At 50.8% G+C, this 13070-nt stretch overlaps 1 protein-coding gene across 3 annotated transcripts; it reads left to right on the top strand.

The window, feature by feature from the left end:
- The first annotated feature begins 2686 nt into the window (after positions 1 to 2686).
- COPS7A (COP9 signalosome subunit 7A) lies at positions 2687 to 8340 on the top strand. 3 transcript variants are annotated; one of them, XM_065572521.1, is made up of 8 exons: positions 2687 to 2821; positions 2996 to 3192; positions 3810 to 3885; positions 5427 to 5515; positions 5589 to 5791; positions 6554 to 6659; positions 7686 to 7837; positions 7950 to 8130. In XM_065572521.1, the coding sequence occupies exons 2-8, from the start codon at positions 3031 to 3033 to the stop codon at positions 7990 to 7992; spliced, it is 831 nt and encodes a 276-aa protein (XP_065428593.1). In that variant the 5' UTR covers positions 2687 to 2821; positions 2996 to 3030; the 3' UTR covers positions 7993 to 8130. The 3 variants fall into 3 exon arrangements, with proteins under 3 accessions (XP_065428593.1, XP_042711003.1, XP_065428602.1); XM_042855069.2 differs by lacking the exons at positions 2687 to 2821; positions 7950 to 8130 and adding an exon at positions 8155 to 8340 and having other exon boundaries at positions 2890 to 3192; XM_065572530.1 differs by lacking the exons at positions 2687 to 2821; positions 2996 to 3192; positions 3810 to 3885 and adding an exon at positions 3911 to 3974.
- Positions 8341 to 13070: the final 4730 nt, after the last annotated feature.

Below are 13070 nucleotides of genomic sequence, written 5' to 3'. Positions count from 1 at the left end.
TTTACCAGGGCTGCACCCTTTCTGGAACTGTATACATACTGAAAGTAAATATATTTTAATATAGGGAGTAGGATGTAGTGAGCTAGACCAGAGGGAACTTGGGCCTTTCAACATTAGAAAGTTGTACCAATTTAACTACGTACCAGTATTGCTAAAGTTGTACAACCCCTTTACTGTTACATTAGGCTGTGTCTACACTGCCACTTTCAGCACTAAAACTTTAGTTGTTCCGGCGTGTGAAAAAACACCCCCCTGAGTGACAAAAGTTTTAGCACTGAAAAGCACCAGTATAGACAGTGATTTGTTTGGGGTGGGGTTTTTTTAATCGCCGGGAGAGCTGTCCCCTGGTGATAAAGTGTGTCTACACTGCTCATGTCATAGCGCTGCCACGCTGTAATGTAGGCAGTGTAGACATACCCTTAGTATAGAGTTGCTTTATACTATACAAAAAAGGAAATGACTTATACCTGTAAAAGTTATCTTTATACCGGTGTAACTATGTCCACACTAAACCAAACCTAAACCTAAATAGTTATACCTATGACACTTTCAAGTGTGGACCAGGTCCGGGAGCCAATAATCTGTTCCTGACCTTGTGAATGGAGGGGTCTAACTGTTACAAATGTAGCCTCCCAACCAGAGTTTTAGGGGCAAACAACTTAATTAGGTTTAAGAGAGAGATGGCCAAATTAAGAATGTGATGGGGTTGCTTGTGATGGGGGTGAGGGGAGGAGTCTCATAAACCAGAAGTGAGCCCCAGGGCTAATCTCTTATCGCCCTAAAACTCCTGCTTCAGGATTTTAGCTGGCCGCTGGCAGGTTAAGGAAGAGATTCCCCCTCCTCCCATGTTTTCTGGGTGGGATTTTTTTAATCTCCTTCCAAAACATCAGGGATAGCCATGGCTAAGAAGGGACATTGGACAGGGGGTTAGGGCTTTGAGGTGATACCAAACATTTTCTCTCTCAAGTGCTTGATTGCCTGGTTCTTCCTCACATGGTCAGGGTCTAACTGATCATCATATTTTGGGGTCAGGTGTTACCCGCACAAAATTCTCTGTTACACACACTCTAGGCTAGGGCATCCACCTTTACCCTTCCATGGCCTCCTGGCATAACCCAGTTAATTTAGTCACCCTAACCTTTTCCCAGTTCCTAGGGCTCCAGGTATAAGGCACCTCCATGGGCTCTGGGCTCTACCCCTCCATGGGTTCAGGGTATAACACTGATTCCCTATGGACTTAGGGCTCCACGGGTATACGAGGTCTTTTACCAGTGAAACAGCCTTACACAGTAATATCCTTAACCTCTATTTATTAACAGTCACCAAAGCAGAACACACACACACTAAGCATGCAATGCTCACCACTCCCAATAAGGCAGATGAACTTTTCCTGCTGGCCAGTCAAGATCAGATCATCTGGCGACTCCAGCTTCTGCATGGTATGATTGGTAGGGTGTTGAGGTCTGGCAGCTCTGATCTTGGGGCTGTGTCCTGGAGTTGGTTCCAAAGAACTTCCTTTTGGACCTCAGTTTATATAGTGAAACTTGAGTCCTGCTTAGCTATACCTTAACCAATCATTTTACTAAAATATTACTAAACAATTTTCTAACCAATCCTAACATATTGTAAAACAATTCTTTAACCAATCATATCCCACCACCATAGTTCATTTATACCTAGCAAAATTAGTTATGTAATAGAAACAATCAAAGAACCAGACAGAGACCATACAGACAAACAATAGAGAAGTAGGGACCATAAAGACAAAACAATAAAGAAGTAGGGATTTTGCAACCACCACTGTTGATAAAAGATTTCTTGCCACAGAATGCTATCAAACAAAGTTTTCCTTAACCATCTTAAGATCTGTTTCTTTATCTGTTGATGGTGGGTGCTATTGGGACAGGATTGTCTTCTTAACAGCCTGATATTACATTGTTTTAATGTAATTTAAATGGGATGTGAGGATGTGACTTTCTGCTTCTTGGCTCATGGCTACTGCTCTCCTAATATGGCTGCAGGAAAAGGCCTCAGCCTTACACAGGAAGGAATTTCCCCCCAGGTCAGATTGGCAGTGACCTTGGGTTTTTTTGTTATTGCCTTCCTCTGCAGCATGTGTGTGCAGGTCACTTGCCAGAATTTTCTGGGTATATGTCACTTAATCATTTCCCTGACATTGCAGGGCAATCGGGCACTGGTGCACCTTGGTCCCACTCCCTCCTATTCTCTGCGTCTGGCAAAAATAGTCTACTCTCCCGTGGGCTGTAATATTTTGGTCTAATTTTGGTTGTTTAGTTTAGTCTGCAGGTGCTCGGGGGTGTTGGTGGCCTGTGATATACAGAAGATGATCTGGTGGGCCCTTCTGGCCCTAACCTTTATGACTCCATGACTAGGCGTCAGGACGCCTGAGTTCTATTTCCTACTCTGGGGGTGGGTTGATGTCTGTCTCTCTTGTTTGGGAGAGGAGTTTTGGTGAAGGGGGATTCATTACACTGGCTTTGCGTCTCTCCTCGCGCTGCCTCCGCGGGCTGGTTCACATCCCGCAGCGGCGGTACAGCACCAGTGTCACTCAACCAGCCGCAGACTCTTGACCAATGGCAGAGCGGCGGAGGCGGGACCAGAGAGGGAACGCAACTCCTCCTCTGTCTCCGTGGTCAGGACCAATAATGGGGGGCGGGGGGAAGAAGAGAAAGGTGTTGTGGGCGTGGTCTGGGACTCGATGACGTCAGAAACCCGGATGTGGCTTCTCTTGGGAGGCGGAGTACCATAGAGGAGGAAAAACAGCGCTAGGTGCGGGAGGCCCTGAGCTCCCCGCCGGCAGGTAGGAGCCCAACTGGGTGGTGCTCACGCGCTTCTCTGTCGCCCGGGGGCGGGCACGTGGGGGCGGCCCCGCAGGCGGGGGCCCGGGAGCGTCTGCTCTGCCCAGAGCCCTCCCGCCCCGCTCTAAGGCCCTGCCCAGGCCCTTTCTCCTTCCCCGCCCCGCTTGTCCCCGCAGCGCGTGGTGGGGCCGGGCCGCGCTCGGCGGGTGGCATGGCAGCCGAGGTGAAGGTGACGGGGCAGAGCCAGGAGCAGCTCCTGTTGCTGGCCCGGTCGGCTCGCGGGGCGGCCCTGGTCAGCCTCATCCACCAGGTGCTGGAGGCGCCCGGCATCTACGTCTTCGGGGAGCTGCTGGATCTGCCCAACGTCCGAGAGGTGAGCGCCGGCCCCGGGGGCTCTGCGGGGGTTGTGCCGCAGGGGCTGGCGCGGGCAGGGTGCGCTGCCTTGCGGGAGGAGGGCCCCTAGGGCTGGGGGCGGAATTGGGCAAGGTCGCTTCTTGTCAGCCCAGCACAACGCTGAGGCGCTGGTTGGTCAGAATCCCTGGTGTTATCCCGGAAAACCGCAGCTCAGCCTGCTTCCATAGGTGCTGGTGCTGGGGCAGCTGCCGTACCCCTGGCTGGAAGTGGTTTCCATCCTATACAGGGTTTGGCTCTCAGCACCCCCACTATGCAAATAGTTCAGTACCCCTGGCTGCTTCCCGAAATCTGCTCCTGACGCTTTAGTGGGGTTTGTTTACAGTTTCCCTAAATGCTGTGCTTAGGGCTGTGTAGCATGTTAAGCATCTACCATTCCACCCTGGTGCAGCTGCATTTTGGTGGGTAGCTGAATCAGTCACTGTTACCTAGATTGAAAAACGCTTGCGGGCTTGTTGGGTGGAAAAAAGCAGGGAAATGGGATTTGTGTTAGATGTGCCCTGGAACTGGGGATAGGGATTAGGTTGTGGTGTGCAAAGTTTCTTGCTGTTCGTATTGAGTGCTTTTTATCCCCTGCAGCTGGCTGAGAATGAGTTCTCCTCCGTCTTCCGTCTGCTCACCCTCTTCGCATACGGGACATATGCTGATTATTTATGTACGTGCGTCATTCTCTTACAGTCCTCATAGCCTAGTGCTCCAGGATGTGGGCCAACACCTGCAGTTGTCTCCTAAGAAGCAGGAAAGGTGGATAGGATTGCCAACTTTCTAATTGGAGAAAACTTTACACCCCTGTTCTGCTCCTTCTTTGAGGACCTACCCCCTTCATTCCATCCCCCACCTCTGTTACTTGCTTTCCCCCACCCTTGCTCACTTGCTCATTTTCACTGGGCTGGCTCAGGGGTTTGGGATGCAGGAGGGGGCTCTGGGCTGGGGCAGGGGCAGGGTGTTGGGGTGCGGGAGGGGGTGTGGGGTGTAGCCTCAGGTGGCTTCTAGCAAGCGGTGACATATCACTCTGGCTGCCCCCGCCTGTAGGTGCTGCCCCCACAGCTCCTTTGGAAATGGTTCCCAGCCAGTGGGAGCTGCGGAGCTGGTGCTCAGGGCTGAGGCAGCGCACAGAGTCCCCATGGCCACCCCTCCCCTATGAGCCAGAGGGACATGCTGGCCGCTTCCCGGGAGCCTGCCAACGCTGCCAACTGGACTTTTTGACTGGAGCTGTCAGGGTCCCATTTCGACCAGGTGGTCTGGTTTTAAAACTGACACCTGGCAACCCTAACGGTGGACAGAGACTAAGGGGAAAAGGGGGAGCAAATGGCACAGGGGCTTCAGATGAACTAGAAACACAAAACAGGTCAGGGCAATTTTGTGGATGCAGAGGCCTTACATTCCAGAGCAGGGAGGGAATAGTTTTTCTTTCTCTACATCTCTGGAGAGACCCCACCTAGGATACTCCTCAGTACTGGACCCTTCAATCCCAGAAAGACAGTGACAAATTGGAGGGAGCTCAAAGAGCCACAGAAATCTCAGAGGGCAGAAGGGGTCTTGCAGGCACCATGGGCTGGTGGATAGGGCATTGACCTAGAACTCTGAAGATTGGGATTCTATTCTAGGCTCTGCTACTGGACTTGCTGTGTGACCTCAGGCAAGTCGCTCTTCCTGTGTTGTGTCCCTTCCTACTCTTTGTTTATCTTGTCTATCTAGACTGGAAGTTCCTTGTGACAGGAATTGTCTCTTACTATGTATGTGTATAGTGGCTAGCACAATGGGAGCCTGATCTTGTTTGGGGTTCTGGATGCTACTGGAATACAAATAATAATACAGGGTTGAGTTCTGGGCAGAGATTCCGAGAGTTCAATCCTTCCATTTGGCTTCCTGGCTGTGGTGAGGGGTGTGGGGGGGGAGGGCAGGGGTATGATAGCCATCTGCCAGTGGTTAGGGGTGTGGACCTTGTGGAGGAGAGGGGATTATTTAGGGATCACCAGAGGAGTAAGGAGAAGTTGCAGGAGCAGGACGAAGGCAAGGGGAAGATGCTCAGGAACACTTCCTCCATGCTGAGGGGTGTGTGAACTTTAGGAGATGCCTTGCCGAGAAAAGGGTACATTAGAAGCTTTGAGAAATGGATGTGGGGCAAAGGACCTTGGGCTAGGGTGAGATGGGACATTTCCAGCTCTAACATCATGCTCTTTTCCCTGAGAGCAGCTGAAGCTGGGAACCTCCCTCCATTGAGCGAGGCTCAGAAGAACAAGCTGAGGCACCTGTCAGTGGTCACTCTGGCTGCCAAGATCAAGGTAATGGCTTCGTTCCCCCACTCCCCTTCTTGTTGGGATCACCCCATACTAACTACCTGTGCTTTCCCCACAGTGCATCCCCTATGCAGTGCTGCTGGAACAGTTGCAGCTGAAGAATGTGCGGCAGCTGGAAGACCTAGTGATTGAGGCCGTGTATGCAGACGTGCTGCGTGGGAGCCTGGACCAGCGTAATCAGCGTCTTGAGGTCGATTACAGTATCGGGCGAGACATCCGCAGGGAGGAGCTAAGCACCATCACCCGCACATTGCAGGAGTGGTGAGGAGGAAGCCCCCAAGGCCAGCCCTCTGTACACTCCTCCACCCCTGACTATAGGAGTGGTGATGAGCTTCTCCTAAGCCCTCTGCATACTGGCAGAGTGGTGAGAAGGCGCACGCCCTGACACACTGAAGGAGTGATGAGGAAACATCTCCTAACCCCTCCCCACACACACACTCTACAGATGAGATGCTCACACCCCCAATGTTGCAGGAGTGGTGAAGAGATTTCAAACCCCTGAAGTCACTGCAACACCCCTAATGCCCACATGCCGCAGGAATGCAACAACTCCAGCTTCAGGCAGCCCACAAAATCTCCTGATTTCCGCAGGTAGTGAGAAGACATCTCCAGATATGGGGGAGACTCTTCTAGGTTCTCCTGTGTGCTGCTGGAAGAGCGCAGGGGGACTAACCTTCTCAAAGCCCCTTTTGGTGATAAGGGGTTCATCCCAGCTTACTTTGAAATTCACTGGGCTAAATCTGCCCTCTAACCCTGAGCTCCCAACATCCCTTCAGTGATTTAACCCTCCTAGCCCTGCCATCATTCCCATTGCAGCCTGCCTTCCTCCCTCATTTTCCTTACTGGGGGCTTTCTGCTTCTATGCCCTTCCTTATCAGATGCATTTATCTCCTCCTAAACACTTGTTTGATGTTCTCAAGGTGTAGCTCTATGTAGGCAGAGTACCTGTGCCATCTCCTGTTTCCCCACTGCAGTGCCTTTGTGTGGAACTGTCCAGCCTGCTCAGCTGTCTCTCCTCTGCAGGTGCCTAGGCTGTGAGGTTGTCCTGTCGGGGATTGAGGAGCAGGTTAGCCGAGCCAACCAACATAAAGAGCAACAGCTGGGCCTAAAGCAGCAGATAGAGAGTGAGGTGAGTATGCTGATGCAGAACAGCCAGTTCCCCTGATCTGGGTCTGGATTGGAATCAGTGCCCTACAGATGAAAGGCCTTATAGTCCATACCTGAGCCAGGCCTTATAGTCCATACCTCTTCATTAAGGCTGCAAGTTTGTCATGGAAGTCATGGATTCTGTGACTTTCTGTGACCCCGTCACTTCTGCAGTGGCCAGTGTGCCTGGCTCAGGGGCAGCTGGGGCAGCTCAGGTAGCCCCTGTGCCAGTCACACCGGCCACTGCTGGAGCAGTCTCAGGCCACTGCACCCTTCCCCCGCCACTCCTCACCCCACCCAAGCAGCAGCAGAGTTTGGGTGTGGGAGGAGGCAGGGGGTTGGGGCATGGGCCAGGGTGAGGCAGGCTCTGGGTGGCGCTTACCTGGGGGGCTCCCTGGAAGCGGTGACATCCCCCTTGCTCAGCTGCTAGGCGGAGGCATGGCCAATCAGCTCTGCGTGCTGCCTCTGCTTGCAGTCACTGCCCCCACAGCTCCCATTGGCCACAGTTCCCAGCCAATGGAAGTTGTGAAGCCAGTGCTCTGGGTGGAGGCCACCTGTCTGTGCCCCACAGCGGGGATCCTGGGCTGCCTGCCTGCACCCCAGCACCAGCAGGGGTCCTGGGCCGCTCGCTGCCTCCCTCCCACAGCACCCCTGGGCATCCCCAGTCCTTCCCCCCCACCCCACCCCAAAAAAAGTTTTATTCTGGGGTATATAGTAAGTTATGGACGGGTCATGGGCCATTAATTTTTGTTTAATGCCCGTAACCTGTCCATGACTTTTACTGAAAATACTTGTGACTAAAACATAGCCTTACTCTTCATCAGGACCCTCTGGAAGTTCATGCCTGAGGAGGGTCATTGTGCAGCGAGACACCACCCCATACTATAGAGCTCTCAAAGGCTGCTATGATATTTTTCTTTAGTTATTGACCTATATTGCAAACTTAACTCTAGTTTAACATGGCTTTTCCTTGAGAATGTCCTTTGTTCTTGCTTTCTAACCCTGGCAGGTGGCAAATCTGAAGAAGACAATTAAAGTGACGACAGCAGCAGCTGCAGCAGCCACATCTCAGGATCCAGAGCAACATCTGACAGAGCTCAGGGAGCCAGCTCCTGGCACCAACCAGCGCCAGACCAGCAAGAAAGCTTCTAAAGCCAAAGGGTGAGGAGCAGCCGCAGCTGAGCATGACCCCTCTCCATGTGTATTCGGGGGGGAGTCTCTGGGGCCTTTGTTTCAGGGCAATAACTCTTCCTTCACACACATACTATGGCAGGCTTAGTGCCAGTGGAGCCCTGCACCCCAGTCATCCGGAGTGAATCTCTGAGATCCTCGATTTGAGGCAATACACCTCCTTTGTGGTGGCATCCATCCCCATCTGAGAATCACAGCCACTTCTTCTCATGTGCCTTGGGCGAGGATGTGGGGGTGAGTCCATGGGCCTCTTGCTCCATTCTGAGACTTTGTTTCTTTCTCTGCAGGCTCCGGGGCAGCGCAAAGATCTGGTCTAAATCAAACTAGCTGGATCTCTGAACTCCTGGGAGGGTGAGAGGGAGAAAGCAGGGTTAAAAAGCAGGTGTCCTGAGAGTGACACTTCTCTACTCATCCCCAGCATCTGTCTGTCCAACTAGTTCTTCTGCACGTTCGTTCTTTCCCATCTGCTCTATGCTTCCCTCTCTCCTCCATCCCCTAGCAATCTCTCCCATTCCTCTGTTGCCATCTCTTACCACCTCAGCTCTTCTGTTCCACGTCTCTCTTGCCCTGTCCTTTGACAGGTAAATTTAAAGAGCCATAGGACTAACTCCGTTTCAGTCACTTTAGCACCAGAATATCATGGAAGCCTGGAAGGAACTTGTACTGGTGCTCAGCAGCCATTTTGGCTCTGTGGGATCCTGGAACAATTTTGCTCCAGAGTGTAGCTGCCATCTTGATTTTGTTCTTTGTTTTGCTGGGTGGGGATGGGTGGTTTTTGTGGGGGATTGTTTAAAGAAATATATATATATATAATCTACATATATATTAAAAAAAACAATAAAAGGTAGATCTGTGCACATATCTATATAAACTTTCCCTCCTGAGGTGTTGTCTCACTATGTTGGGGGAAGTTTGATGCAGATGCCTGAAATCCCAAAGCAGCCAATGATAGTGGAGAGGACCACCTCCTGTTGGCAGAGATGGGGTAAGGGACCCAACTGGAATTTGTTTTCCATCCAGTGCAAGAAATGGAGAGAAACTTCCTAATACCTTGGGGGATTTGCGGTGGGGATAGGGTGTCAGAGAGGCCCTTGCCTCTCATTCACCAGCTGAGGGGGCAGTGCACTTTTTCAGCAGGGTGAGTCACTCATCCATGGCTGTAAAATCAGCAGTGCTCCTGTTCCTGCATATATAATTGAGGATGGGGAAGAGAACATTCTCTTTCATGGATCCCATAGACTGACCTTGGAAACAGGGAAGGATTAATAGATTGGTAATTTATTCTGACCTGCATAACAGAGGCAATAGGATTTCTGCGTGTGATTCCTGCATCAAGTCAGTAACTTCTGGTTGATCTAAACCATATTAATTGCCCCAAAACTTTAACATACAGTTGAAGTTTCCCAGCAGTGTCTTATGCCCTTCCAGAATGTCTAGTCTACCCACATCGTACCTTTGAAAACCAGGAAATAGTGTGTACCTTAACTCTTCATCTCCGCAACCGTCCCTGATATCTATCCCCACCCCAGAGCTGGCACTAGCCACTCTATGTCTACACTACAAAATTAGGTCGATTTTATAGAAGTTGATTTTTAGAAATCGATTTTTATACGGTCGATTGTGTATGTCCCCACTAAGCGCATTAAGTTGGCGGAGTGCATCCTCACTACTGTGGCAAGCATCGACTCACGGAGGAGCGGTGCACTGTGGGAAGCTATCCCACAGTCTCCGCTGCCCATTGGAATTATGGGTTAAGGTCCCAATGCCTGATGAGGCAAAAACATTGTCGCAGGTGGTTTTGGGTACATGTCGTCACTCTCCCCTCCCTCCCTCCTTCCATGAAAGCAACTGCAGACAATCATTTCGCGCCTTTTTGCCTGGGTTACCTGTGCAGATGCCATAGCACGGCAAGCATGGAGCCCGCTGTTGTAAACAACTCACGCATTATACTGCAGTATGTGCAGAACCTGGCTAAGAGACAGCAGCATGAGGACAATTGTGATGAGGACATGGACACAGAGGTTCCTGAAAGCACAGGCTGTGGCAATTGGGACATCATGGTGGCAGTGGGGCTGGTTAATACAGTGGAATGCCGATTCTGGGCCCGGCAAACAAGCACAAACTGATGGGACCGTATAGTGTTGCAGGTATGGGATGATTCCCAGTGGCTGCGAAACTTTCGCATGCGTAAGGCTACTTTCCTGGAACTCTGAGTTGCTTTCCCCCGCCATGAAGCGCAGGAATACCAAGATGAGAGCTGCCCTGACTGTTGAGAAGCGAGTGGCGATAGAACTGTGGAAGCTTGCAACGCCTGACTGCTACTGGTCAGTCGGGCATCAATTTGGAGTGGGCAAATCTACTGTGGGGACTGCTGTGATTCAAGTAGCCAATGCAATTGCTGACATTCTTCTATCAAGGTAGTGACTCTGGGAAATGTGCAGGTCATAGTGGATGGTTTTGCTGCAATGGGTTTCCCTAACTGTGGTGGGGCAATAGATGGAACGCATATCCCCATCTTGGCCACCTTGCCAACCGGTACTTAAACCGTAAGGGGTACTTCTCAATGGTGCTGCAAGCACTGGTGGATCATAAGGGCCATATCACCAACATCAGCGTGGGATGGCCAGGAAAGCTACATGACGCTCGCATCTTTAGGAACTCCGGGCTGTTTGAGCAGCTGCAAGAAGGGACTTACTTCCCAGACCAGAAAATTACCATTGGGGATGTTGAAATGCCAATAGTTATCCTGGAGACCGAGCCTGCTCCTTGCTCCTATGGCTCATGAAGCCATACACAGGCAGCCTGGACAGTAGTCAGGAGCAGTTGAGCTATAGGCTGAGCAAGTGCAGAATGGTGGTAGAATGTGCCTTTGGGCGTTTAAAAGCACGCTGGCGCAGTTTGCTGAGTAGGTTAGACCTCAGCGCAACCAATATTCCCATTGTTATTACTGCTTGCTGTGTGCTCCATAATACCTGTGAGAGTAAGGGGAGATTGAGGCAAATAACCTGGCTGCCAATTTTGAACAACCAGACACCAGGGCAATTAGAAGAGCACAGGTAGGCGCGCTGCGCATCAGAGAGGCTTTGAAAACTAGTTTCATGACTGGCTAGTCTAGGTTGTGACAGTTGTATGTGTTTCTCCTGGATGCAAACCTGCCCCCTTTGAATTTTTTTTTTTTCTGTAAGCCAACCACCCTCCCTCCCCTTCGATCATAGCTGGCAAAGGAAATAAAGTCACTATTGTTTTGAAACAATGCATTCTTTCTTAATTTAAGGAAAAAAAGGAGAGAACTGATAAGGTATCCTGGTGGGGTGGAGGAGGAGGGAAGGACCAGGCCACATTGCTTATTTGTAGCTACACTACAAATCAAAACTATTTGAATGACAGCCTTCTGTTGCTTGGGCCTTCCTCTGGAGTGTAGTGGCTGGGTACCTGGAGCCACAACACGCCCCCCCCCACCCCCCCGCGTTCTTGGGCATCTGGGTGAGTCGGATATGGAACTTGGTGAGGTGGGCAGGCGGTTTTACAGTGGATGCAGCGACGGTCTGTGCTCTTGTTGGCTTTCCTGCAGCTCCACCAGATGCCTGAGCATGTCTGTTTGCTTCCCCCATTAGCTTCAGCATTGCATCCTGCCTCTTCTCATCGCAGTCACTTAATGCTTTCCTGGACTCTGCCACTGAATGCCTCCATGCATTCAGCTGTGCCCTATCAGTGTGGGAGGACTGCATGAGCTCGGAAAACAGGTCATCACGAGTGCTGGGGTTGTGGTTTTTTTTCCCCTTCTAATCTGCGATAACCTCAGGGACGGAGATGATGGGGGAGCATAGAAACATTTGCACCTGTGGGGGGGATAAAAAGGGAGAGTAAAATTTCAGATGATGCATTTCTGAGAACAAAAGGGAGACTCTTTCACAGTGAATCAAGCAATTCACAGCAGACAGCACATGTGCTTTAGGTACAAGGTCGCATTTTGCCTTTTTATAGTGAGCGCCTGCCGGTATGGTGACACATCACACACGGCTGGGCAACAGAATTTGGTTTCCAGGCAGCCACGGTAAGTCAAAGTGTACATGGGTTTGGCTTCTAATACCTTGATAACATGTGGGAATGTTTTCAAACTGCAGCGGCCTCCTTTCCCATAGCAAGCAATGCCAGTTGTGTTTGCCATTTAAAAGGAGGGGCTGTGGTTTTCAGGTGGATGTGCAGCACACACCTTTCCTCCACATGGCTATTTGGGATGATCCCTTCACACCCCCACCCCTGCTGTGTGGCTATTCTCAGGGATGATTCCTTTTAGCTAAGCACAAACAGCCCAGCATAAATGGGGTCCCTTACTGTTCCCTTATTTCAACCAGGTGACCATGGATGATATAGCTCTCCTAAAGCTAACATAGAAAGATATAGACCGAATGTTGCTTGAATGCGACTAAAACCCAGGACCGTTCGCTGCCATACTTTGTGCTGCAATGATTCCAGACTACTTGCTACTGGCTTGGTGTGGTAAAGTGTCCTACCGTGGAGGCTGAAATAAGGCAGCCCTCCCCAGAAACCTTCTGCAAAGGCTTTCAGAATACCTCCAGGAGAGCTTCATGGAGATGTCCCTGGATGATTCCCACTCCATTCCCAGACACGTTAACCAACTTTTCCAATAGCTGTACTGGCCGTGAATGCATCCCAAGTCTTCAGGGCAAATCAAACAAACACTATTGCGTTTAAACCCTGTACTGTAGTTACAAATGTGCATTCACGAGAGGGGACTTCTCTGCCTTCAGGGTCGGGGATCCCACCGTGGGAGGGTATTGGCTCCAGGGTGATGAAAAGGTCCTGGCTGCCAGGGAAAACAGATTCACCACTTGCCTGCTGTGCATTCTCCTCCTCGTCTTCCTTATCCACAAAATCCTCCTCCGTGTTGTGTGAGACTCCCTCCTTGCAGTTGTCCACGGACAGTGGTGGGGTAGTGGTAGGGTCCCCCCTTAGAATGCCATGCAGCTAATCATAGAAGCGGCATGTATGGGGCTCTGATCCAGAGCGACTGTTTGCTTCCTTTGTCTTTTGGTAGGCTTGCCTGAGCTGCTTGATTTTTATGTGGTGCTGCTGTGTGTCCCTGTTGCAGCCTCTGTCCATCATGCCCTGTGCAATTTTGGCATATATATTAGCATTTCTTCTTTTTGATCGGAACTTGGCCTGCACAGATTCTTCTCTC

Source organism: Chrysemys picta, chromosome 1 (assembly GCF_011386835.1).
Source record: "Chrysemys picta bellii isolate R12L10 chromosome 1, ASM1138683v2, whole genome shotgun sequence".
Taxonomy (NCBI): domain Eukaryota; kingdom Metazoa; phylum Chordata; order Testudines; family Emydidae; genus Chrysemys; species Chrysemys picta.
Note: the sequence above shows the minus strand (reverse complement) of the source record. Positions and strands in the feature narration are given on the sequence as shown.